At 48.2% G+C, this 26,636-nt stretch overlaps 1 protein-coding gene across 3 annotated transcripts in view; it reads left to right on the plus strand.

Annotated features, from left to right (window-relative positions):
* Positions 1-26,636, plus strand: part of PDE9A (phosphodiesterase 9A) — a 117,654-nt gene that overhangs the window by 59,609 nt on the left and 31,409 nt on the right. Inside the window, exons 5-8 of one of the 3 annotated variants that reach the window (XM_007969241.3) lie at positions 14,823-15,002; positions 15,123-15,177; positions 16,399-16,469; positions 25,455-25,539. In XM_007969241.3, coding sequence (XP_007967432.3) covers positions 14,823-15,002; positions 15,123-15,177; positions 16,399-16,469; positions 25,455-25,539 — 391 coding nt within the window. The remainder of the gene's footprint in view (positions 1-14,822; positions 15,003-15,122; positions 15,178-16,398; positions 16,470-25,454; positions 25,540-26,636) is intronic. The other 2 variants (XM_007969252.3, XM_037984855.2) reach the window with 2 other exon arrangements.

A 26,636-nucleotide genomic window follows, 5' to 3' on the forward strand; every position in this document is an offset into this window, starting at 1 on the left:
TTTTTGAGACAGAGTCTCACTCTGTTGCCCAGGCTGGAGCGTAGTAGTGCGATCTCAGTTCACTGCAACCTCCAACCTCCTGGGTTCAAGCAATTCTCCTGCCTCAGCCTCCCAAATAGCTGGGATTACAGATGCGTGCCACCTCGCCCAGCTAATTTTTTGTATTTTTAGTAGAGACGGGGTTTCATCGTCTTGGCCAGGCTGATCTCAAACTCCTGACCTCAAGTGACCTACCCGCCTCAGCCTCCCAACGTGCTGGAATTACAGGCATGAGCCACCGTGCCTGGCCTATAATTTCTTATTTAAACGGCTAGTTGTTTTCTGAAGAAATTATGAAAATAAACTTCAAGATAGTTTGTTAATAGTTGCCTATATATTTGCCATTTCCGATGTTTTTATTTCTTCTCAACTTCCAACTTGTATTATATCCTTTCACTCTAAAGCATTTCTTTTTTCTTTTAATGTTTCTTGCAGTGTGTATCTGCTAGTAACTAATTCTCTCAGCTTTTGCTCATTGGAACATGCCTTTTTTAAAAAAAAAAAAAAAAAAAACAGTCTTGCTCTGTCGCCCAGGCTGGAGTACGCAATCAGCTCACTGCAGCCTCTATCTCCTGGGTTCAAGCAATTCTCCCGCCTCAGCCTCCCAAGTAGCTGGGATTACAGGCGCCCACCACGACACCCAGCTACTTTTTGTATTTTTAGTAGAGACAGGGTTTCGTCATGTTGGCCAGGCTTGTCTCGAACTCCTGACCTCAGGTGATCCACCCGCCTTGGCCTCCCAAAGTGCTGGGATTACAGGCGTGAGCCACCATGCCCAGGCAGGGAACATGCTTTTATTTTGCCTTCATTTTGAAGGATGGGTTTTCAGGGTGTAGAATTCTGCATTCACAGTTTCTTTGTTTTCTTTAAGAAGCTTAAAGATACTCGCTCACTTTCTTGCTGGCCTCTGTTGTTTCTGATGAGAAGTCAGCTTAATTTGATCATTATTCCCCTGTATGAAGTGTGTCTTTTTTCTCTAGCTGCTTTCTTTGGTTTTTGCTTTGTTTTGTTTTGTTTTGGAGATAGAGCTTTTGCTCTGTTGCCCAGGCTGGAGTGCAGTGGTACGATCTCAGCTCACTGCAGCCTCCGCCTCCCGATTCTCCTGCCTTAGCCTCCCAAGTGGCTGGGATTGTAGGTGCCCGCCACCATGCCTGACTCATTTTTAGTAGAGACAAGGTATCACCTTGTTGGCCAGGCTGGTCTCGAACTCTTGACCTCAGGTGATCCACCCGCCTCGGCCTCCCAAAGTGCTAGGATTATAGGCGTGAGCCACCACGCCCAGGCCTCTGGCTGTTTTCAAGCTGTTGGTTTCTTTCCTTTATCTTTAGGTTTCAGCAGTTGGACTGTGATGTGCTACAGTCTCATTTTCTTCCTATTTATTCTTCTTCTTGTTCGTTGAGCTTCCGTGAACTGTGAATTTGCGTTTTCGGCAAATTTGCAAAATTTTCAGCCATTATGTGTTATAAGCACCATTCTTTCTCACTAATGACCTGTATGTTAGAAAGTTTGCTATTATCTTTCAAGTGACTGCGGCTTTGGGGTTTTTTATAATCTTTTTTTTCTTTGCCCTTCAAATTGGGTAATTTCTGTTGATCTGTCCTTGATTTCCCTGACTCTTCTGCTGACTCCAAATTGCTGTAAGCTGATCCATGAAGCTTTTTTTATTTAGGATATTATATTTTAAAATTCTAAAATCTCCACTTGACTCTTATTCATAGATTTCTCTCTGGAGACTCCCATCTGTTTACTATTTACTGACACCTTTTTTGTTTAGGTATTTGGACATACTTGAATTGCTGCATTAAAGTCTTTGTTTGCTCATTTTGGCATCTGAGCTGGCATGTGTCTGGGTGTCTGATAGATGATTTTCCATGGCCGTGGGTCACATTTTCCTGTTTCTTTGCATGTCTATTTCTTATTGTAGACTAATATTATGAATAATACCTCGTAGAGACACTAGATTTTGTTATCATCCTCTGAAGAGTGTTAATTTTGCTCTAGCAGTCAATTACATTACTGACTGATCGCCTGAGCCTCATGCAGCCCAGTTTTATGCTTTGTTCGGGTAGATCTCTAGAGTGACCCTTCTGTGGTTTCAGTAGGAAGCCTGAGGTGTTTATCAAGTCCCTCTCACTGGACTACACGTAAACTCCAAACTTTGTCTCATCCACGGTGGGAGCTGAAACCTCTGACACACGAGGCCCACAAACTTGCGTCATTCAGGGATCCACCAACGAACAGGGTAATTAAACAGAATTTGGGTCCCACCGCCATGGCTTCCTCCTTTGGGAACTCTCCTTTCCATTTCCATCCTCTCTGACAACCTAAAACTCTGTCATCTGACACTTCCACCTGGAACTTTCTGCTTAAGTTTTAGCCATCTACATTATAAGGTCACTCTATAGCAAGAGATAGAATATTATTCCATTCGAGGCCAGGCGCAGTGGCTCACACCTGAAATCCCAGCGCTTTGGGAGGCCGAGGTGGGTGGATCAACTGAGGTCAGGAGTTCGAGACCAGCCTGGCCAACGTGGTGAAATCCTGTCTCTTCTAAATTTTCCTGTCTCTTCTAAATTTTTCTAAATCCTGTCTCTTCTAATTTTTTAAAAAATTAGCCGGGTGTGGTGGCACGCACCTGTAATCCCAGCTACTCAGGAGGCTGAGGCAGGAGAATCCCTTGAACCTGGGAGCCAGAGGTTGCAGTGAGCCGAGATGGCACCACTGCCCTCCAGCCTGGGTGACAGAGTGAGAGTCCATCTCAGAAATAAAAAAGAAAAAGGAATATTCCTTCATTCTTTTATAGCATCACCGTGCTTCATTTTGTAGATGTACTATTGTGTATCCTACTGATGGATGTCTGAGTTGCTTCCAGGCTAGATATTACAGTGAGCAGTTGGTTCTTTTTCATTTCTCTTGCTACAAATGTTGCTGCTGCGTACAACCCGTTAAAGTCCACAGATGTAGTAAAACCTTTGGTTTGCAAAAATGACTCAGTCTTCACAAACATTCTGTCATTTGGACCGTAATCAATTCGTTTATTGGATCACAGATTATCCTGACAGGATCCTTCCTGGAACTAGTCTGTGGGATCATTTGGCACAGAGTCAAAGCCCCAGACACGATGAGCCAGAGTTGATTTCCTTTGGCTTCACCATAATTAAACTTTCCCATAGGATTATCAGGTTACAGTGACACACGCACAGGCTGTCAGATAATGGACAAAGTCCCAGCAGTGTGTACAATCAGCTGGTGGCTCCCAAATTCAAATTCCCCCGGCGGCATCCATTTGGGTATTCATACCCACACCCTCCCTTAGAAGTTCACCCCTCCGCCAGGCGCAGTGGCCCACGCCTGTAATCCCAGCACTTTGGGAGGCCAAGGTGGGCAGATCACTTGAGGTTGGGAGTTCGAGACCAGCCTGACCAACATGGAGAAACCCTGTCTCTACTAAAAATATAAAAATTACGGGCATGGTGGTGCATGCCTGTAATCCCAGCTACTTGGGAGGCTGAGGCAGGAGAATCACTTGAACCCAGGAGGCGGAGGTTGCGGTGAGCCGAGATCAGGCCATTGCACTCCAGCCTGGGCAACAAGAGCAAAACTCCATCAAAAGGAAGGAAGGAAGGGAAGAAGGGTGGAAGGGAGGGAGGGAGGGAGGGAGGGAAGGAAGTTCACCCCACTATGAGTAAGAAGCCACACAGGAAAAAAAAAAAAAAAAAAAAAAAAGGTATCTCTGGGGTTTTCTGAAGGGAAAATAAGTGCAGCTCTGTCCCCTCTTTGCAGCCCTAAATAGGAACATGGTGGAGTAGGGCAGGTTGGGCTTGACGATGTCATGACTTGGCCTCTCTTGGTGTCACACAGCCCCTACAGGTTATAAGAAGGATTGAGCTGGCTGGGCGCAGTGGCTCACGCCTATAATCCCAGCACTTTGGGAGGCTAGAGGCGGGCAGATAACCTGAAGTCGGGTGTTCAAGACCAGCCTGGCCAACATGGAGAAACCGCATGTCTACTAAAAATACAAAATTAGTTCGGCGTGGTGGCGCGTGCCTGTTATCCTAGCTACTCGGGAGACTAAGGCAGGAGAATTGCTTGAACCTGGGAGGCGGAGGTGGCAGTGAGCTGAGATTGCGCCATTGCACTCCAGCCTGGGTAACAAGAGCGAAACTCCATCTCAAAAAAAAAAAAAGGATTGAGCTAACATGCATGAACCACCTAGAACAGCACCCAGAGCATAGTAATAGCTCCTTCCAGAAAGGGAAATGCATGCTAACTGCCCCAGATGCTGCCAGCTTCACAGGCATTTTTCTGCCTGCAAACTAATCCTAAGGAACAGAGGAGGGCAGAGGGAGAAATTGCACCCAGTCAATGTAAACGATGCAAAACATGAAATTCCCCTCTCCGAAAACGAAAGGGAAAAAACTCGATTCAATGCCTGCCCCTGAGGTGAACCTGAAATGACAAGGCAGACACTCTCCAAAACTTCACGTGTGGCCACTAGGCTCTTCGGTCACTAGGCTCTTTGCTTTCTTCGTCGTATCTGAGTGGCTGGAACGCCAGTGATCTGGGATAGTCCTCTGGCTGCTGATAGACTTATGCAATCCCTTGGCAGGCAGGACAGGCCACAGGAAAGGCTCTTGTGCCTTTAAGGTCACTGTTAATCATATAACTTTATTGTGTTCCTGGGCTATAAAGGAAATGTCGTCCTTGATCTGAATGTCTGTTTTATGATGTCCATAAACAGTGAATTGCCAGTGACCGTACCCTGAGTGACAACATCCTCAACCAGTTGGGTGGTTCAAGGGCGGTTACAGGGGTCAGGAGAGAGCAAAAGTGGAACAGGAGATGAGTTTGCTTCCCAGGAAGAGGGACAGTGACATCCCACCCCTCACTGACAGGGAAGCCTGCCAGCCCTTCCTCCAAAGAGCCTTGGCTCTCAGGGATCAGAGGCTGGACAAGAGCAGAAATAAAGGCACCCTGCCCCCACCCCCACCACAATCTTCAGGACGTCTAGAGTGCTTATCTCTCTGGGGCCAAGTGATGTGAACTATTTTCCCCAATGCAAAAATAAGAAATAAGATACCACCCCTTTACCCTTTTCTGAAAGGATAGCAGAGGTATTTTTCTTTTCTTTTCTTTTTTTTTTTTTTTTTTTTTTTTGAGACGGAATCTTGCTCTGTCACCAGGCTGGAGTACAGTGGCACAATCTTGGCTCACTACAACCTCCAACTCCCTGGTTCAAGTGATTTTCCTGCCTCAGCCTCCTAAGTATCTGGGATTACAGGCACACACCACCATGCCCAGCTAATTTTTGTATTTTTAGTAGAGACGGGGTTTCACCATGTTGGCCAGGATGGTCTTGAACTCCTGACCTCATGATCAGCCACCTCAGCCTCCCGAAGCGCTGGGATTACAGGCGTGAGCCACCGCACCTGGCCAGCAGAGGTATTTTTTCTAATGCTTGGGAAGTGTCTGCTAAGTATATATATATTCACTGGAGGATGCTCAGCACCTCGCCCTGTTGCTCCAGGTCAGGACTAACAAGGTGAAACGTGGCTCATTGCATCATATTAATAGCATGCAAATCTAAGCCCAGTGATGTCATGCAGTGGCTACGATCGAGGGCAATGGAATGGATCGTGCACGAGCTCCCAGGCCACACGCACATGCCCTTGTGATGTATCATTCACTCTATTCTTGCAGGTCAGACGCTTGGGATGCTACTGCCCATGCTGAGGTTCCTAGGTCACCTCCCTCAATGCATGGGTCTGGGGGCCAGCGTGTTCTATGGCTGGGGCCATGTGTGCATTCATTTGCCTAGGGGAGAAAAGTACGCATTCCCGTCAGCTCAGGTGCATGGAGGACGGAAGAACCACTGTTGCCGTTAGTATTCTCTTCCGCACAAGATAAAAAAGAGATCAGCAAATCAGCTGGCTGGCCAATCAAATTAGCTTATTGTGTTACACTAATTTTTAGATTCAGAATTATAGGTCAGGCTGTGCTAGCGATCAGTGAAATCAAATTTTATGTCATTCTGCGCCGGGTAGCCTCAGGATTTGCCTGAAACAATTAAACAATTCCTGGAAGAAGTGGGCGAGGCAGAGGCTTGAACTGTCCACTCAGACCAAGGTGGAGTCAGGCGATGGCTTCTGGGCATCGCGTGGGGTGGGGGCAGCCCCTGCTCTGGACATTCGTGAACACAGGGGCAGCCATGTGAACACCATGGGGCAGGGCGTCCGTCCTGCCACCCGCACGGCTGCATCCTGCCCAGGAATGAGGCTGGCAGCCCATAGGCCCCTCCTTAGTCCCTCTAGAGGTTTGCTTCATTCCAGTACCCTTGGTTCTGTCGAGTGGGCAGGGCCTGGGCCCCTCTGTTGCAAACCAATGGCCCAAAGCTAACCTGATCTGGCAGCGTCTAAAAACAGGACCTGGACTCTGCCAGGCTCCTGATCCGGCAGTGTCTAAAAACAGGACCCGGACTCTGCCGGGCTCCAGGATTGCCCTGGAACAAACCTAAAGTCCCCTATCACACGCAAACAATTCTGCCAGCCCTGCCCAGCATTCCCTGCCTGTGCTTATCAAGTGAGGAGGTCAGCAGGATGCAGCACCCAGGTGAGCTCATTTCAATGAGTCCAGGTGTGTGCAGGCAAGAAGCAGCCAGGAGTTGAGGCTGAAGAGGAGCCTACCTAAAACTGTCATTACGACTGATTGATCCTTGGTGTAGTCAGATCTTCTGCCTTTATTAAGGTCGTTGGTATCTAGAAGTAAATCCTCATCAGCTTGGAGGAGCACCCTTGAAATCCTCTTTAGCAGGCAGACTCTGGGGCACTTTTAGATATTCTATTGGTTGTTCTCGGGGACAGTTTCCTTTGGAGGACGTGTGAGTTGCCTGTGAGTTGCTTGCTCTCCCTCAGTTTCCATCACATGGATCAGTGAGAGTTAATGCTGACTCCCCCTCCCTCAGGGGCTTATTTGCTGTCTCCCCATTTGCTTAAAACCTTCCAGGTCCAGAGGGACCCTAAAGACGCCTGTCATGTCCACCTGTGAATTACCAGCATCTCAGGCCATTGCTGGGTTTTCTTAAAACTATTAAGACATTATCAACGTGAAATGACTTGACTATGCTTTAATTTTTAAAATTCATCATACGTCCTGCAGCATTTAGGAAAATGAGGCAGGTGTCATACATAATATCAAATTTGGCTGACACGAGGTGATTTTGCCATGAAGGTTGGGAAGGATGAACATTTGCAATGAAAACTGTTCGTTGCCCCCAAAATCCAGCCATTTCAGGCTCTCTGAGGATTCCGGAGGTGCTAGAGGGGGTAAGGGCCACATTCAGGTGGTGTAGGTGGGATTCACCCCTTCATAGCCTGGAGGTGGTGCCCGGAGCGCACCCTGTCACCCCAAGGATGATGATACCCCAGGGAAGGTGGTGGAAGCAGGAAAGGGAGGTCAGAGGGAACTTGGGACCTTCAGCGGGCCTCCGTGATGCGGAAATACTAACAACGCCAACAGCAATCGCACAGGCAGGCAGGCTTACGTGGCCAGGGCTGGGCTGGCGCTGTCCTGAGCACTCGACACGCATGAAATCACAGTTGTTTTAAGTTCTGAGCTCCCCTGGGAGGAAACTGTGGCCACAGCAGGAATTCCAATGATTCTAGGGTCAGGAGGGGAGGCACCCACTTCCTGATCAGGGCTCTGTTTGTGGATGCGTGGGTGTGGTTGGCCTTTGTGCACACTGGCGGTTTTGCTTCTTTCCCCCAGCAAAAGCATGCAGATTTTGTATTATCTAAAGAGGCGGTTCCGTGAGCCCACTGTGCTGAGTCCCATGTATTCCACTGGTGTAAGTACCACCACCTGGGCAGTGCCCCCAGAGTGTTCTCGCTGGGAGCGCAGCTTCGTGTCTGTACCCTTCCTGAGAATAGCTACATGCTGGCCTGGGTGGCACACTGGCCGAGGTGTGACTGTGACAGACCAGGATACCAGCATCTGCCCCAGCACTGAACTGGGCAGAGAGAAGGTGTGGACAGAGTGGCGTGAAACATGACGGCTGCTTGTGCTGGAAATTAGATGTAGTCACACAAATCCTGTCATGCTCAAAGGGTTCCATCTCCAAAGTCCAAAGGAAAACTCTTCCTTAACTTTTATTCCGTTCTGTCTATGCGTTTCTTATTTTGAAGCAAGGATAGATTCACATGTTGTAAGGATGCATACAGAGAGAGCCCATTTATTGCCCGGTTTGTCCCAGTGGTGACATCTTGCAAAACTCTAGCACGATGTCACAGCCTGGCGTTGACTGTGACACAGTCCAGATCCAGAACCTGGCGTCCCCACGAGGATCCTGCCTGCTGGTCTTTAATAGCCACACCGCTTCCCTTCCATTCCTCACTGGATCCCTGTTCCCTGGCAATCAAGAGGTCTCTCTTTTTTTTTTTTTTTTTTTTTTTTTTTTTTGAGACAGAGTTTCGCTCTTGTTGCCCAGGCTGCTGCAGTACAATGGCACAATCTCGGCTCACTCCGCAACCTCTGCCCGAGTCTCCCGAGTAGGTGTGATTACAGGCATGCACCACCATGCCTGGCTAATTTTGTATTTTTAGTAGAGACGGGGTTTCTCCATGTTGGTCAGGCTGGTCTCGAACTCCTGACCTCAGGTGATCCCCCTGCCTCAGCCTCCCATAGTGCTGGGATCACAGGCATGGGCCACCGCGCCTGGCCTCTGGTCTCTATTTATATGATGTTGTCATTTCCGTAATGTTCTACACATGCAATCATGCAGCAGGTGGCTTTGGGACTGGCACCTTCCACCCAGCACAACCGCCGGGCATCCATCCGGGTTGTCGCCTGTATTCGTAGTTCATTCCCTTCTTTCTGAGTCATACTCTGCGGTATGGATAGACCACGGTTTGTCCATCCATTCTCCCTTGAAAGGCACCTGCATTGTTTCCGTTTGCGGCTACTACAAATACGTCCGCCGTGAACATGTGGACAGGTCTTTGTGTGGACATCAGTTCTCTGTGTACATCATCTCTCTGCCCTGGTGCTTGCATCTGTAGTTTTTTTTTTTTTGTTTTTTTTTTTTTTTTTTCTGTTTTTTGACGAACCTACCAGACTGTTTTCAGAATGACTGTACTATTTTTCATTCTCACCAGCCACGAGTGAGTGAGCCGTGTTTCCACATCCTTTCTAGCGTTGGGGGTTGGCACTATTTGGTATCCTAGCCGTTTTGATAGGTGTGCAGTGGTATCTCACTGTGGTGGTAACTGGCATTTCCTAACGGCCGAGTGGTGCTCAGCATCTTTTCATGGGTTTCTTTCCATCTGTGCCTTTCTCCAGTACCCGTCTGCTCATCTCTTGCCTGCTTTCAAATTGGCTGGTTTTGTTTTCTACCATTGAGTTTTGACCATTCTTTATATATGCTATATGCAAAGTCTTTGTCAGATATGTGTCTTGCAAATATTTTCTCCCAGACCGTAGCTTGTCTTGTCATCCTCTTACCAGGATATCTCTCTGAGCAAAAATTTTCATTTTGATGAAGTCCAGGCTATCAATTTTTCTTTTTCTGGTTTGTGTTTTTGCTGTCAAGTCTAAGAACTCCCCCCTTACTGAAGACCCTGAAGATTTCTCCTATTTTCTCTCTAAACGTTTTATACTTTTATACTTTACATCTGTGGTCCATTTTGCATTGATTTTTATATAAACTGAATTCTAGGTCAAGGCTCTTTTTCTTTTTTTGTTGGCCTGCGGATAGCTAATTTTTCCAACACTATTTATTGAAAGCTCTCTTTTCTCCGTTGAATTGCTTTACATCTGGGTCAAAAATCAGTTGGGCGTATTTGTATGGACGTGGTCATAGACCCTCTGTTTCTTTCCATCCCTCTACCTGTCTGTCTTTCTGCCAATACCTCACAGTCTTGATTATTGAAATTATATCCTAAGTCTCAAAATAGGCTGATTCCTCTCGTTTTATCTGTTGTTTTTCAAAATTGTTTTTATTCTTGTGAGTCCTTTGCCTTTCTATCTAAATGTTAGAATAATCTCTATTTCTACAAAAAAAAAAAAAAAAAAAAAAAAAAAAAAAAAGGTCTTGCTAGCCTTTCAATGGGAATTTTGTAAAATCTGTTTACCAATGTGGGGAGAATTTACTGTATTGAGTCTTCCAACCCATTAACATGGTCAGTCTTGCCATTTGTTTATATCTTCTTTTATTTCTTTCATGAATGTTTTGTAGTTTTCAACATACAACTTCTGCATATTGTCAGTTTTACACCTAGGGGCATTTTTGAGTGACTGTAAATGGTACTGGTGTTTGTTTGTTTGTTTGTTTTTGAGACAGGGTCTTTGTCCTTGAGGCTAGAGTGCAGTGGTGTTATCATAGCTGACTGCAGCCTCAACCTCCCGAGCTCAAGCAATCCTCCCACCTCAGCCTCCTGAGTAGCTGGAACCACAGGCACATGCCACCATGCCCGGCTATTTTGTTGTTGTTGTTGTTGTTGTTGCTTGTTTGTTTTGTTTTTTGTTTTTGTGTTTTTGTAGAGTTGGAGATCTCTCTTTGTTCCCCAGGCTGGTCTCAGACTCCTGGGCTCAAGCAATCCTCCCACCTCGACCTCCCAAAGTACTGGGATTACAGGCATGCACCGCTATGCGTGGCTGGTATTTTATTTATAATTTCAGTGCCTACATGTTCTTTGCTAGAATATACAATTGTAGTAAATACAATTGAATGTTGTATGTTTTCCACCCTGCAAACTTGCTAAACTCTCTTTTTAGTTCTAGGAGGGTTGTGTTTTGTTGTTGTTGTTTGTAGATTCCTTGGGGTTTTCTCTGTAGACAACATGTCATTGGCAAACAGGGACAGTTTTCTGTCTTCCTTTCTAATCTGTTTGCCTTTTATTTCCTTCTCTTGCCTATTGCACTGGCTAGGACTCCCAGCACTATGTTAATTAGCAGTAGTGAGAGCAGACGACCTTGCCTTGTGACAGTCTTAGACACCAAGCACTCAGTCTTTCACCATTAAGTACGATCGGCTCCTCTGTATCTGTGTGTTCCATATCCATATATCCAACCAATCGCCAATCAGAAATATTTTAAAAACAAGAAAAACAATACAAATAGATAAACAACACAGTACAGCAACTCTTTACATAACATTTACATTGCATTAGGTATTCTAAGTAATCTAGAGATGATGTAGTGTGTACAGGAGGATGTGCATAGGTTATATGCAAATACTACACCATTTTATATAAGGAATTTGAGCATCCTTGGATTTTGGGATCCTTGTGGGGGGTCCTGGAACCAATCCCTCAGGGACACCAAGGAACAACTGTATAATGTTGGCTGTAAGGTTATGGTTGATGCTTTTAATCAGTTTGAAGTAGTTCTTCTCCATTCCTAATTTTATGAGTTTTCTCATGAACATGGATTGAATTTTGTCAGATTTTTTTATGAATTAGTTGATATGATCATATGATTTTTATTCTTTAGCCTGTTGATTGGAGATTACATTGATCGCTTTCCAAATACTGAACCAACCTTATATCCCTGGAATAAACCCCACTCAATCTTGATATGCAATTATTTTTACATATTACTGAATTCTACTTGCTATTTCATTAGTGATTTTTGTATCTAGATTCATGAGGGATGTTGGCATGTAATTTTCTTTTTGTTGTTGTTCCTTGTCTGCATTTGGTATCAGGGTAATACTAACTTCATAAAATGAATGGGGCCCACGTGCAGTGGCTCACGCCTGTAATCCCAGCACTTTGGGAGGCCGAGACAGGCAGATCACTTGAGGCCAAGAGTTCAAGACCAGCCTGGCTAACATGGTAAAACCCCGGCTCTACTAAAAATGCAAAAAATTAGCCAGGCTTGGTGGCTTGCGCCTATAATCCCAGCTACTCAGGAGGCTGAGGCAGGAGAATTGCTTGAGCTCAGGAGGCAGAGGCTGCAGTGAACCGGGATCACACCACTGCACTCCAGCTTAGGCGACAGAGTGAGACTCCATCTCAAAAAAAAAAAAAAAAAAAGAATGATAGTGTTACCTCTTCTTCTGTTTTCTTGAAGATATTGTTAGAATCATGTTGACTTTTTAAACATTTGGTAGAATTCTCTATAAATGTTTAGAACCATCTTGGCCTGGACATTTCGTCTTGGGGAGTTTTTAAATTACAAATTGACTTTTGCTATAGGTTGTTTAAATTACTTCTTTGTTATTGAATGGGTTGTAGTACTTCATGCTTCTCTAGGAGTTGGTCCATTTCATTGAAGATGTCAGAGTTGTGTGTGTAGAGGCATTTGTAGTGTTCCCTTATTATCCTTTTGATGTCTGCAGGGTCTGTAGTGATGTTCCCTCTTTCATTCCTGATATTGACAATCTGTGTCTTCCCTCTCATTGTTTCTTTGTCAGTCTTGCTAGAAGTTTGACAATTTATTATTTTCAAATACCTAGCTCTGTTTTGTTGATTTTCTGCATTGTGTTTCTGTTTTCTGTTACTGGGATTTCTATTCCCCTATCTTTGTGATTTCCCTCCTTCCTTTCTTTGCTATCATTGTGGGTTTACTTTGCTCTTCTTTTCCTGGGTTCTCATGGTGGGATCTTGGCTTATTGAGTTGAGATTTTTCCTCTCTTCTAATGGAAGCCCATAATGCTATAAATTTCCCTCTCAGCATTGCTTTAGTTGTGTCCCACAGCTAAATTTTGTGTTGTATTTTCATTTTTATTGAGTTCGATGTCTTTTTAATTTTCCCTTGAGACTTGCTCTTTGACCCTTAAGTTATTTAGAAGTATGTTGTTAAGTTTCCACGCGTTTGGAGATTTTTCTACTATCTTTCTGTTATTGATTTCTACTTTGATCCTCGTGTGGTCAGAGAACATACTCTGTGTGGCTTCAGTTCCTTTAGATTGGGTGAGATTTCCTTTATAGCCCAGGATACGGTCTATCTTGGTACATGCTCTGTAGGCGCCTGAAATGAATGTAGCGCTCTGCTGCTGTTGGGTGAAGTGGTCTATAAATATTCATCATTTGATGAACTTCTAAATTTATCTCAAGACTCTGAGATCATTCATTCTCAAAGGTTATGTGATACACTACCTTTTCCAAAGAATTCCTAAGTGATCTAAACCCCTGCTGAGTTCACCAAGTGGCCTGTAAAACCTATGACGATTCTTGTCAATGGGAGCCACCGTCCCCCACTAGCAGATGTGGGACTTTCTTCAGGTGAGGGCCTCGAGCTCGCACCAGTTCAACCTATGGCTGTACGAAAATTTTCTGGCTGACATTTTTACGCTTGTAGCTTCAAGAGATACAACAAAACATCATTTTTCTTCTTCTTACCAAGTCATAGAATGCTAAAGCCAGAGGGAATCTAGGGTCATCTGGTCTACCCTCTCATTTGACAGATGAAGTAATGAGGTGTTGCAAAGTTAAACTGATTAGTTTCTTTTAATTTTTTAAATGAAATTAATATATGTTAATTATAGAAAATGCATAAGAAAAAAAGGGAAAATGCATAAGATAGAGGGAAGCAAACATTTTTAAATAAAATGTATATAAAACTTATAACCAAAGATGACTACTATTATTATTTTGGAGTATACCCTCCCAATATGTTTTCAAAAGCAAGATCACTATTACTGCTTCAAAACCTTTCTTTTTTCTTGTACTTTAACAATAGACATGAACATTTTTCAAAATATTATTTCTAATAGCAAAATATCATTCCAGATATATGTCTAATGATAGAGTTTTCTCATCATTTATTTAACGAATCTCCATCGGATGGGCGTGCAAGTTGTTACAGTTTTCTCTGTGTTAAATAACAGTGTGATGAACATCTTTTGTGTACGTGCATGATGATTTCCTAGAAATGGAACCCTGGGTCAGTACTTGTGAACATTTTAGCTTCTGAGCCCCATTGCCAAGTTGGATTCTTGAATTTTTTGTTCAAGAATGGGCAGCTTTGGTTTTGTTTTTTCATTTTCTTTTGAGACGGAGTTTCACTTTCATTCACCAGGCTGGAGTGCAATGGCACAATCTCGGCTCACCGCAACCTCTGCCTCCCGGGTTCAAGTGATTCTCCTGCCTCAGCCTCCCGAGTACCTGGGACTACAGGCATGTGCCACCATGCCTGGCTAATTTTGTATTTTTTAGTAGAGATGGGGTTTCTCCATGTTGGTCAGGCTGGTCTCGAACTCCTGACCTCAGGTGATCTGCCTGCCTTGGCCTCCCAAAGTGCTGGGATAACAGGCCTGAGCCACCGTGCCCAGCGCAGCTTTGGTTTTATTTGTTTTGTTTATAGTGGAAGGTTAGACATCAAATCAACATAGAAGATGTTGTGAACTTATGACTAAGCCTGGTGTGGGTTCTCGGTGTCCTGGGGCATGAGCTGGAGGACGGCTGGAGCCAGGTAGAGACCGCTCCCTTCCTTAGAATGTCGCCTTGATGACAAGGACAGCGCTGTGAGCACCCACACCTTCCTATGAGGTATCTGGCATTGGGCCTGGTCAGGAAACAGGAAGACAGGCAGGTTCCATTTAGCCTGGGACCTGGACCTTGTAAAGCCGGTCACCCAGCCCAGTTTTACAGGCCGGGCGACAAAGGGAGCAACTCGTTGGACCCGGGCCTGCCTCCCCTCTGCAGACCCGCCGTGAGAACACCGTGTTCCGAATTGAGACGTGCCTTGAACTCACTTTGTCCCAGTAATTGCCCCCATAAAATAGACCTGGGCACTCAGAGAAAACTTCCCATATTGAGAAACCCAGGCCTGCCTGCTTTTTATAGCTGGTGCTGAGGACAAGAGAACCACAAGCCCCGGCCAGTCTGCTGAGAGACCACTGGGGGACAGACGGGTTGTGGGCCTGGAGCAGCCCCAGAGGGAAGGAGCATTTGAAAGTGGACAGGTAGAGCCCAGGCCCAGAGAGCCCCAGGACTGCTGCCAGGAAGGCCAGCACGTCCCTCCAGGTAACGGGCAGCTCCTCGGTCGCGGCCTCCGCCCCCCAGCACGTGGGATTCGGGCCGCAATGGCCTATGCGTCTTTTCCTCTTGTCCGTGTTCCATCTGTCTTTCTTCTTTGGTTTGTAGAGAGAGAAGAATTAATCCAGAGCGTGCTGGCGCAGGTCGCAGAGCAGTTCTCAAGGTACAGAGTCTTCTAAACTTACAACCAGCCAGAGATGCGCGCATCTTTCTCTAAGAGCGAGGGCAGACCCCGGGCTCTGAGGCTGGCCTTGGCCAGCAAGCGCGGCTGTGTCACCTGCCTGGAGGAGCTGCCCGCACGGCGGAAGCCTTCTGTGGCTTCTGTAACTAAGCCAGCTTGGATGGGGCCCAGGAAACACTCGCCTTAGGCCAAAGACCGTGTTGACTGGGCGCATTAGAATGTGAGCTCGTGTGGTCGAGAATGTTCTCTATCGGCTCTTCTGGGATCAGAGAACCATCTATAAGAATTGGCTCCATTGGAAAATAAGCTTCCTCGCTTAGTTAGGGGACTTCCTTTTCATCGGAGTCATCCCAGCAATCCTGACCTGGATACCGTATTTTCCATTTCTCAGACTGACTTCTCTGCGTTATTCTCTGCGGTATCTTACTGCCCAGGTTAATCAAAATGGTGAAAAGGGCAGACGGCTAGGATTTTTCAAAAACCTTCGAATTGGCTGGGCGCAGTGGCTCACGTCTGTAATCCCAGCACTTTGGGAGGCGGAGGCGGGCGGATCACCTGAGGTCTGGAGTTTGAGACCAGCCTGACCAACATGGAGAAGCCACCGTCTCTATGAAAAATACAAAATTAGCCGGGCGTGATGGCATATGCCTGTAATCCCAGCTACCCGGGAGGCTGAGGCAGGAGAATCACTTGAACCCGGGAGGTGGAGGTTGCAGTGAGCCGAAATCACACCACTGCACTCCAGCCTGGGCAACAGAGTGAAACTGTCTCAGAAAAAAAAAAAAAATCCTTCGAATTCTTTAACTGACTAGGTTGGAGCCTCCAGAGAGCACAACAGGTCCTCCAAAGTGTCTGTGCCCATCGGGGGAGGGTGCGGGGACTGGACCCTCTCAACCACATAAGCAGAGAAGGCCGCAAGTTCTCCCCAGAGAGTCTGGGTCCACTGCTCAGGCCTGAGGAAGTAAATATGCCCACTAGCTCGGAAAATACACCTCATGATAATTTGGTGATTCTTTCCTCCCCATGGGACATGATGATTTCTGAAAAGCAAGTCCTGGCATGTTGGCACCCAGCCCCTCGCCAGCCTACCTAGAGGCCTTGCCCATGCCCACAGCGGGAACTCAGTACATGTTTGCTTAACCCATTTTGGCTCTGAGAATTTTAAGGGTCATATTTCCTCTCTCTTTTCTTTTTCGTTCCTAGAGCATTCAAAATCAATGAACTGAAAGCTGAAGTTGCGAATCACCTGGCTGTGCTCGAGAAACGCGTGGAATGTGAGTGACGTTTCTGTTTCCTTTTTGCTTCTCTGTCCTTTAACCTGTATTCAAAGTAACCACTTGGAACAAGGAGGAGTTCAGTGCTGAAGGTAAATACGAATGTCTTTTCTTTCTGAAATACTTGAAAATTACCTTTGATGTTAACAAAGGCTCGCACAGTGACTAACTAAGCATTTTATTTCTGTTTTAAAAGAAGCACAGCTCATGGTATAAAGCATTCTTTCAGCCCCAAAGAGTAGAAATGAACACACGAAGCCTCCCACACTTAGCCCCTTTGAGAACCTCTGCCGAGTGTCTTGTCTGTGTCTTTTTATGTGTAAATGAAGACATTCTCTGCACACTGATCTGCACCCTGTGGGTCACCATTTTTTGGAATCTGCCTATTAAGTTGTTATCTCTTGGTTTCTGATACAGTCTGGATGTGCGTCCCCTCCACATCCAGATTTCAGCGTGACATTTCTCACGCTGAAATGTCATTGGCAATGTTGGGGGTGGGGTTGGTGGGAGATGTTTGGGTCAGCAGGGCAGATGCCTCCTGAACGGCTTGATGCTCTCCTTGAGATTGTGAGTTGTCGCAAGATCTGGTTGTTTAAAAGCACATGGCAGCTCTCTACCCTCCCGCTTCCCCGTCGCCTTCCACCACGATTGGAGGCTTCTCGAGGCCTCCCCAAGAGCCAAGCAGATGCCGGCACCAGACTTCCTGTAAAGCCGATAGAACTGGGAGCCAATCAAAGCACTTTTCCTTATAAATTGCCCAGCCTCGGGTATCTCTTTGTAGCAACAGAAGAACAGCCTACTACAGCCTCCAGTCACCACCAAAGGAAAGCAGAAAAATGACTAGTGAGCAGAGAGGTATCAATTCAAGTCCTGATTCAATGATCAAAAAGCTCAAATTCTGGGAAGAAAACAACTTCAAGTCACCCATCCTTTTTGTCCTCATCCGTAATATCAAGGTCAATGCTTGAATTCCACAGGCCTCACAATTCTGTGTTCAACTCACAGCTTGACAAGTGAACTCTTTGTCAATGACAAGGCAAAGGTTAATGATTAACATGCACCACGTTTACCAACTTAGGAACTAAATAAACAGAATCCAGACAGGAGGCCATTAAGGGTTACAGCATCACCAAAAAAAAATATCTGGCTGATTGACTGAATGTCATTGTCGCTTTTCTTTTTTTCTTTTTTTTTTTTTTGAGACAGAGTCTTGCTCTGTTGCCCAGGCTGGAGTGCAGTGGCACAATCTTGGCTCAATATGCAACCTCCACTTCCTGGGTTCAAGTGATTCTCCTGAAACATGATTTACATAGTCAGATTTATACTTTTCAAAGTGTATGGACATTTCTAAAAATGTATGTGGTCACTGGATCTTTAAGACGGTTTCATTTTCCCCGTTGTCAGTGAGGAAGCCACAGAGAGGTTAGGTAACCTCAAGTTCACTCAGCAAATTAGAAAAACAAATAAAGCTGAGACTGGCATCCAGGGTCCTGGCCAGGCTACTCTCACTGCCTTGCTACCTGCCCTTCTGGGATGGGTCACCTCCCTGCACACCTGGCTGAAGAGGACCAGGCACTCCATGAGGATTCCATGGTAACTCAGGTTAGAAAGCTGAAGAAACTTTTTCTGCAAGCAACAGAAACTGACCGTGGCTGCTTTCAACAGAAAAGCAGTTTTTCCCTGAAGGATTTTGGGAAGCTCCCTGGATCCCCAGGAGGGCTTGGGAACAGGGCTTGGAGGTTGTGCAGCAGCAGCAATTCCCCAAATCCCGTGCAGAGCTGATGCTGTGCAGATGCCTCTGCTGCCGTCTCTGAGCCCCGAATGCAGCACCAGCTCCCCTGTACTCCTCGCTCTGGACCTAGGCCCCCCGGAGGCTCCACAACCACTTATGCAGATATCAGGCACTTCTCCATGTCACTGGCTACAGGTTCAAAATCTAGACACAGCCAGACCATGCACCCACGGTCTAGCTGCAAGGCAGGCCCCACAAAGGGAGGCTGTGAGTGCCCTGAGGCTGCCGCACAAAGCACCACAGACTGGGAGGCTTAAGCAACAAAAACTGACTCTCCCGCAGCTCTGCAGGCCAGAAGTCAGAAATCAAGACATGAGCAGGGCTGGCTCCTTCTGGAGGCTCTGAGGGGCCCTGGTTCCGTGCCTCTCTCTTAGCCCCTTGTGGCTCCCAGCAATCCTTGCCGTTACTGAGCTTGGAATGCTGCATCACTCTAACCTCCGCCTGTGTCTTCACATGGTGACGTTCTCCCAGGATGTCTCCACGTCACCAGTCTCTCTCTGCTAGGTCTTATAAAGATGCCTCTCTTTGAATTTAGGGCCCAACCTAAATCCAGGATGGGCTCATCTCCAGGTCCCTAATGGATTATATCTGCCAAGGACCTTTTTCTAAATAAGGTCCCATTCACACGTTCCAGGGCGTCGGTTGTGAACAGATCTTTGTGGCGGACACAATTCAACCCGCCACAGCGAGTGTTTGCATTTCCATATTCTGCACTGGGAGGCTGGCTCAGCCCCCACCAAGCCCCATGTCACAGGGAATTCTCCAAACCTGGGAGGCTGGCTCAGCCCCCCACCAAGCCCCATGTCACAGGGAATTCTCCAAACCTGGGAGGCTGGCTCAGCCCCCCACCAAGCCCCATGTCACAGGGGATTCTCCAAACCTGGGAGGCTGGCTCAGCCCCCCACCAAGCCCCATGTCACAGGGGATTCTCCAAACATGGGAGGCTGGCTCAGCCCCCCACCAAGCCCCATGTCACAGGGAATTCTCCAAACATGGGTAAGGGTTTGAGCCAAACATGCAAAAAAGGCTTGCTGCAGAGTCACCACCCACCTTTACAGATCCAAAAAGTCACGCAGTCACTACGGGGCGAGCGTGCAGATGCCCGCAGGCAGCAGGTGCCTCCCACCTCTCCTCCTCTCTCCAGCGCCTGGGCTTTTCCTCAGCCTCCCCCATCTCCTATGCCCCACCTGGAAGCCAGTGCCAGCTCCCTCCATGCTCTTCCCAGAAAGTGCAAACAGGCAAGTCGAAGAGGCCATGCCGTAACTCTCAAAACTCTTACAGAGAATTATGTCTCCCACAACAAGATGAATAGTAACCCTGTGTGTCTTTGGATAACTGACCCTGGAAAATAACCATCAAGCCAAAAGAAAAGTGTTCCTGTTTTACCTCCAAGTGGCAGGTGAGTTGAAGATCACTGAAGGACATGGCCCATAGGACCTTCCCCTCTAGCCTGTTCTAGCTGCGGAATTCTCCAAAATGCTCACTTCTCAGAGGGAAGGTATCTTCCCATAAGGCCCTCAGTGAGTGCACATAGATGGCCTGGCAGAGGACACCACTCTTGACCCACCGAGCTCAGGCTCACAGCACAGACCAGAATTATTACTGGTGCTTCTGCAGGTAAAACTGGTTGTTATCAGTTGTACTGATTTCTAGCACCAGAGACCTAGGACTGCAGAACTGGGATTGGGGGAGCTCCCCTCTCTAAGGAGTAGGGAAGGAGGAGCAGTCTAGGAGTTGTGGAGGGTAAGGGAGGGGACCTCTCCTCAGTCCTCCTGGCTGCCCTCCTCCTGCCGCATGCAGCTCACACCCCCACTCCAGGAGGCAGCCGTGTCCAGACAGGCTGTCGTCCTCCTGAACTCCACCTGGCTTTGGGCTCATCCTCCCCGGACACTTCTGGCTGATGGCTCCCCACTCTCCAGCGGGTGTGCTTTAGCGGGAGGTGGCCAGGATGCTGCAGCTGTGCTGAGCCCCGGGGAGTCTGAGTTCCGGAGACACCACAAGGGCAGCAGAGCCTTAACCCAAAGACACAAGAACCCAGACATTTCAGGAAGCTTGGAGGACAGAAAGGGAAAATCCTTTTGAGGAGAGGGCCGGGAGCTGAACCTCTCATGTGGCAGGCCACTGGGGAAGTGTGTGCCCAGCTTCTCAGAAGGTCAGTCCCAACCCTGCACGGCTGCCAGAAGCTAACCAGATGGGGAAGGCGGCCAGGAGCGTGGTCCGACACCCAGTGCACAGGGCCTGGGCCAGAGGCAGATGCTGCCATCTACATATGCACATGCACGTGTAAACACACACAAAGGTGTCCATGCACTCACAGATACACACGTGAAATCACACAGGCATGTCAGGATGTCACATATACATGCACACATGCACACGTGTAAGCACCCAGGCACGTGCAGATACATTCATACATGTGATCACATACACACACATGCACACACACAGCTGCTTCTGCTGTACATGAGCTGCTGTGAGCTGTTTTGTTTTGTTGTTGTTGTTTGAGACAGAGTTTCGCTCTTTGGCCCAGGCTAAAGTGACACAATCTTGGCTCACTGCAGCCTCCGCACCCCAAAGACAGGACACTTCTGTCTCAGTCTCCCAAGTAACTGGGATTATAGGCGCCCGCCACCATGTCTGGCTAATTTTTGTATTTTTAGTAGAGATGGGGTTTCGCCATGTTGGCCAGGCTGATCTCGAACTCCTGACCTCAGGTGATCGACACGCCTCGGCCCCCAAAGTGCTGGAATGACAAGCGTGAGCCACTGTGCCCAGCCAAGTTGTTTTCTGCTTCTTCAGTTAAAAGACTCATGCACTAGAATTGGCCACCTTAAAGCCGTATTACATTGTGGTGGACTTGACTTAAATGGAATTTCCTGCTGCTTCTCAAATGTATAATTCCTCTGAATTGAATATAAATTTCTTCGTTTCTCTTCATTGACTTTCAAAGCTCTTCTTCCTTTTGATATAAAAAGTTTAGCCTCATTCCAGCGATCTGGGATTTCCCTTACGTTACAGATTATTTTGTAAACAGAACACCCAGGCGCCTCCCCTCACGTCCTGGCTGGAGGTGAAACATTAAAAAGAGATTTTAAAGCAGGGCCCTTTACTCCCTTCCTTCCTGGTTTGCGGCGGGGGCACAGGGCAGCCCTGCTCCATCCACCCTTTGTCCCTGTGCTCTGGGTTTGGACCAAAACCTAAACACAGCGTGGGCCGTGGCAGGAGCTGACTGCCTGGGGCAAAGTTTAACACAGGCCATCCAAACAGCCTAGAGCCTAGATGCTAGAACCAAGCCTTGCTTTTCTCCGTCACTCAGGAAGTGTGCGCTACGCGGGCTCTTTAGTGAGGCTCTTGGAGGAAGTGTTGAAACACAGCTCTATTCATACATGTCTTTAAACAACTTTCACTAGCTCTGCAGCCAAAGGACTGGGCCTGCCAGGTTCCCAGCCGGAGCACAGTGAGGCTGGGGAAGGAGCACAGCACAGAGCCTCCTGAGCCTCGGCTCGGCTCTCCCTGACCCCCGGCTCGGCTCTCCCCAACCCCTGGCTCGGTTCTCCCCGACCCCCGGCTGGGCTCTGCCCCGTCCCGGCTTGGCTCTCCCCGACCCCCAGCTGGGCTTTCCCCGACCCCCGGCTCGGCTCTCCCCAACCTCTGGCTCAGTTCTCCCCGACCCCCGGCTGGGCTCTCCCGCGTCCCGGCTCGGCTCTCCCCCACCCCCAGCTCGGCTCTCCCCTACCCCCGGCTGGGCTCTCCCCGTCCTGGCTCGGCTCTCCCCCATCCCCAGCTCGGCTCTCCCCAACCCCTGGCTGAGCTCTCCCCACCCGCCAGGCCGCTTTCCCCAAAGCCAGCGTCTCTCAGAAAGTCGTCCTTAAAGCTTTCCCTGCAGGTGGCCTGTGACTTGCAGAAGCTCACAAAAATCTCTTTTAAAGCCCCTTTTTTTGTTGTTGTTTTGTTTTATTTTGAGACAGAGTCTCGCTCTGTTGCCCCGGCTGAAGTGCAGAGGTGTGATCTCGGCTCCACCTCCCGGGTTCAAGTGATTCTCCTGCCTCAGCCCCCAGAGTAGCTGGGATTACAGGCAGCCCGTGACCACGCCGGGCTAATTTTTGTATTTTCAGTAGAGACGGGGTTTCCAGATAGATAGATAGATAGATGAATGGATAGATAGATCGATGGATCGATCGATAATAGATAAATGAATGGGTGGATGGATACATAGTGAGTACGTAGGTAGATAGGTAGTAGAAAGGGAGAGAGAGAGAAACAGGATGAATATTTAGAAGGCCTGGGAGTGGGCAGAAGGCCTGGAAGGACACACATTAATACAAATAATATTAACTGAGTTGTTTTCTGGGCCCATAGGATCCTAGATAAATTTTAAAATCTTCTTTGAAGTGCTATTTCCTACACTTCCTACAGTGATCATAGGATTTTTTACATTCAGGAAAATGACACTTAAGACATAGTCAATGGACCATGGACCTTGGACAGAGGGCGCAGCTGCCCTGTTTGCAGTCTACACCACATGCTCAACCCTTCCCCAGATCTACTCACTTTTGGAATGTGCTGCCTTCCACGTGTGAACCACACTGAGCGCCTTCCTGCTACTGATGTTGAATCGTCCATTTGCTCACGTCAGTGTCCAAGTGGCAAACCCACAGGGCACGGGTGGGATCTTGCAGTCTAGACAGAACCTAGGAGCACCCGTGGAGGCCACGCTGGGCTTCCCAATCCAATGCCGACCCGAAATGTGTTCTTGGCGCGTTTTCTCAGAAGACGGCCTGTGGCGTTCTTCAGCTTCCTGGAGGGGCCCACGATGCTGGAGAAAACGGAGACCCGGCTCCAAAGGAGAATGTGGACTCTTAGTGGTTGGACAAAATACCTTAGTCCGGACCTCAGGTACCCTGTGTTTCCCCAGCGGCCGCTCATCTGGACTCGGCCATCAGGACAGCGACCACACTGGCTCCTGCCATATGCACTTCCAGACCCCTGTCCTCTAGCCGTTGGGTAGAAGAGGGGCGGAGAAGGTTTCTGCGGCACAGAAGCACATCAGCAGGACCAGATCCAAACATTGCCCCCTCCAGATTCCTCATCCTCTGGCAGAGAGAAGCAGTGTCTCGGGAAGCCATACCCCTACTTGACCCCTGACCCCGGAAATGCCTCGAACCCCCCCAGGAGGCTGATTCCAGCCAGGCTGCCCTGGGCCCCTGCACCGGGAGAATTCCTTTCCGGAGCTGCACTACTTCCGGTGGGAAGGAGTCGTTAGAAATTAGCCAAAGGCTCCTAGTTGCTTGGTTTTTCCTTTAGAAAACATTCGCTTTTTATTTTTAGCAGTTATTCAGAGCCAAACTTCATGAAAAAGGGAATAGACTGGCATCGTGGGAGTGTCCTTCTGCATAAAAATTAAGGTGTGATTACAAAGTAACAAAGCTAATCTTTTTTATTTCTTATGAACCAACTCTAATTGAAAAGCTGTGCAAAGCTGCTTGCTTCATGGCAGCATTTCTGGGGTAAACGTGCAGTCAGCCAAGGGTGAATATCTTGAAGTTTAACACTCGCTTGGAGGCATAAGCTCTAGTTTGTTTTTGGTTGAAAAATAGTATCCTGACTGTTGAGGCACACCTTTGCAGTGGGACTCTGTAACAGCCCACCGGGTTCACCCTGCCCGCTGCCTAAACAGCTGATTCATCCAGACAGGGGAACTGCAATGGAGAAAGAGTCATTCACTCAGAGCCGGCTGTGCAGGAGACCAGAGTTTTATCATTCCTCAACTCAGTCTCCCTGAGCATTCGGGGGCAGAGTTTTTAAGGATAACTTGGTGGGTTGGGGGAAGCCAGTGAGCCAGGAATGCTGATCGATTGGTCAGGGATGAAATCATAGGGCGTTGAAGCTGTCTTCTTTTTTTTTTTTTTTTTTGAGACGGAGTCTCGCTCTGTCACCCAGGTTGGAGTGCAATGCCGCGATCTCACTCACTGCAACCTCCGCCTCCCAGGTTCAAGCGATTCTCCTGCCTCAGCCTCCCAAGTAGCTGGGATTACAGGCACTGGCGCACCACGCCCAGCTAATTTTTGTATTTTTAGTAGAGACGGGGTTTCTCTATATTGGCCAGGCTTGTCTCAAACTCTGACCTCATGATCTGCCCACCTCGGCCTCCCAAAGTGCTGGGATTACAGGTGTGAGCCTGGGCGGAAGCTGTCTTGCACTGAGTCAGTTCCTGAGTGGGGCCACAAGACCTGACGAGCCAGTTTATTGATCGGGGTGGAGCCAGCTGATCCATCAACTGCAGGGTCTGCAGAATATCTCAAGCGCTGATCCTAGGAGCAATTTAGGGAGGGTCAGAATCTTGTAGCCTCCAGCTGCATGACTCCTAAACCATAATTTCTAATCCTGTGGCTAATGTTAGTCTCGTCCCCAGTCAAGAAGGAGGTCTGCTTTGGGAAAGGGCTGTTACAGTCTTTGTCTAAACTATAAACTACAAACGAAGTTTCTCCCAAAGTTAGTTTGAGGAACGAACAAAGACAGCTTGGAGGTTAGGAGCAAGATGGAGTTGGTTAAGTTAGCTCTTTTTCACTGTCTCCGTCATCATTTGGCCAAGGCGGTTTCAACTCCAGGAATGTGATCAAGCCCAGGTTCTGCTGATCCTCAACTTTGCCTGTTTATTTCTCTTCTGTTTTAAGTCAACAGTTTCTCCTGGTGATGCCACGCTGGAAGGACGTTACAATGAAAAGCTTTTCCCATAATGAGATCTTAATCCTTGCTGAAAACGCTTTGCCGTTCGCTGCATTTTAATGCTCTGGCACCACATGTGCCCTCTTTTCTTTTTGGGATAAAAAAGACGCCTTTGTCCCATGTCCTCAGCTGGTGCTTAGGGGTATGGAGCAAAAAGTGGGTGCCAGAGTTGAGATTCCAGAAGTGGAAAGTGGGGAGAGGCTTCTGCCCTCTGGAAACTGCCCAGATGGAGGCGGTGGTGCAGCGGTGGCCACGGCACATGCCGGCGAGGTTGGAGTCAGTTGGGGCTGAGCTAAGTGGGGCATTGCGGGCACACCCAGAGTATCGGCAGCGGGGGTAGGAGTGAGACCTCTGCACTGAGCCGTTTTCCTCCCTGGGAACCACAGGGAGCCCTTAGTTACCAGCCTTGAGAGATCCTCCTCGTTCATCCGTGGTAACCCCCTTGCTGTCTCTCTCTCTGTCACCAGTGGAAGGACTGAAAGTGGTGGAGATTGAGAAATGCAAGAGTGACATTAAGAAGATGAGGGAGGAGCTGGCGGCCAGAAGCAGCAGGTAGGGTCTGTGCTGGGGCCACGGGCGGCCGGGCCTTGGGAGGGCTCCCCGTTCCAGCTGGGCTGAGGCTATGGGCTTTGTTTCTCTAAAATAAAGGCTGGTGCAGTTCGGTACAGTTCAGGCTTGGGAGAGTGCAGTCTGGAGGCAGCCACCCTGCTTGCGACCTGCTTGTCAGTGGCGTGGCTTTCTTCTAAGAAAAGAGCACGTATGGGCCAGGCGTGGTGACTCACGCCTGTAATCCCAGCACTTTGGGAGGCCGAGGTGGGAGGATCACCTGAGGTCAGGAGTTCAATACCGGCTTGGCCAACATGGTGAAACCCCGTCTCTACTAAAAATACAAAAAGTAGCCAGGCATGGTGGCACATGCCTGTAACCCCAACTACTTGGGAAGCTGAGGCAGGAGAATCGCTTGAACCCAGGAGGTGGAGGTTGCAGTGAGCCGAGACCGCGCCACTGCACTGCACCCTGGGCTCGACAGAGCAAGACTCTGTCTCAAAAAAAATAAAATAAAAAAAAAGAGCGCATATGGGAGATGGGGGCTGGGAAGACAACGTCACAGAAGAGGAGTCCTCCTCCTGCAGATCCAAGCCTTAGGAGCAATGTATCCAGCTTGGAATAAGCTGATATCTACTTTTAAAAACAGAACAACAAGAGAAAAAAGGCATTAGGGGAGGAGCCTCCTGGTGCCCCCAGGGAGCCGGTTCCCTGCCTGATATTCCCACTGGGTTGCATTCCAGCGAGGGCTCCAGCACTGGGGACACAGAAGTCATTCTCCTGGGAACAGGCGTCCTTCACAGGCACTGCGGGAGGCCCAGTGAGCGGTGACTCGTGGGGAAAATGCCCCGCCTCCACGATGCTGCCTCCAAAGTCAGTTTTATGGACAGCAGGACTCTTTACGGGAGCCAGGGTCAGGACACGTGTGGATGAATCACGTCCAAACTGGGGATGGAAATGCACGTAGTGGCAAAGAGACGGCGGTGACGATGAGCAGAGCGCACGCATTGAGCACTTACTGTGTGCAGGCGCTGTGCCAAGTGAGGGGCACACAGGACCCGCTCACACCTCCGGGCTTTGCCTCCATGTCCGCTGGTGCCAGC

The sequence above is a fragment of the Chlorocebus sabaeus genome, chromosome 2 (assembly GCF_047675955.1).
Source record: "Chlorocebus sabaeus isolate Y175 chromosome 2, mChlSab1.0.hap1, whole genome shotgun sequence".
NCBI classification, from domain to species: Eukaryota; Metazoa; Chordata; class Mammalia; order Primates; family Cercopithecidae; genus Chlorocebus; species Chlorocebus sabaeus.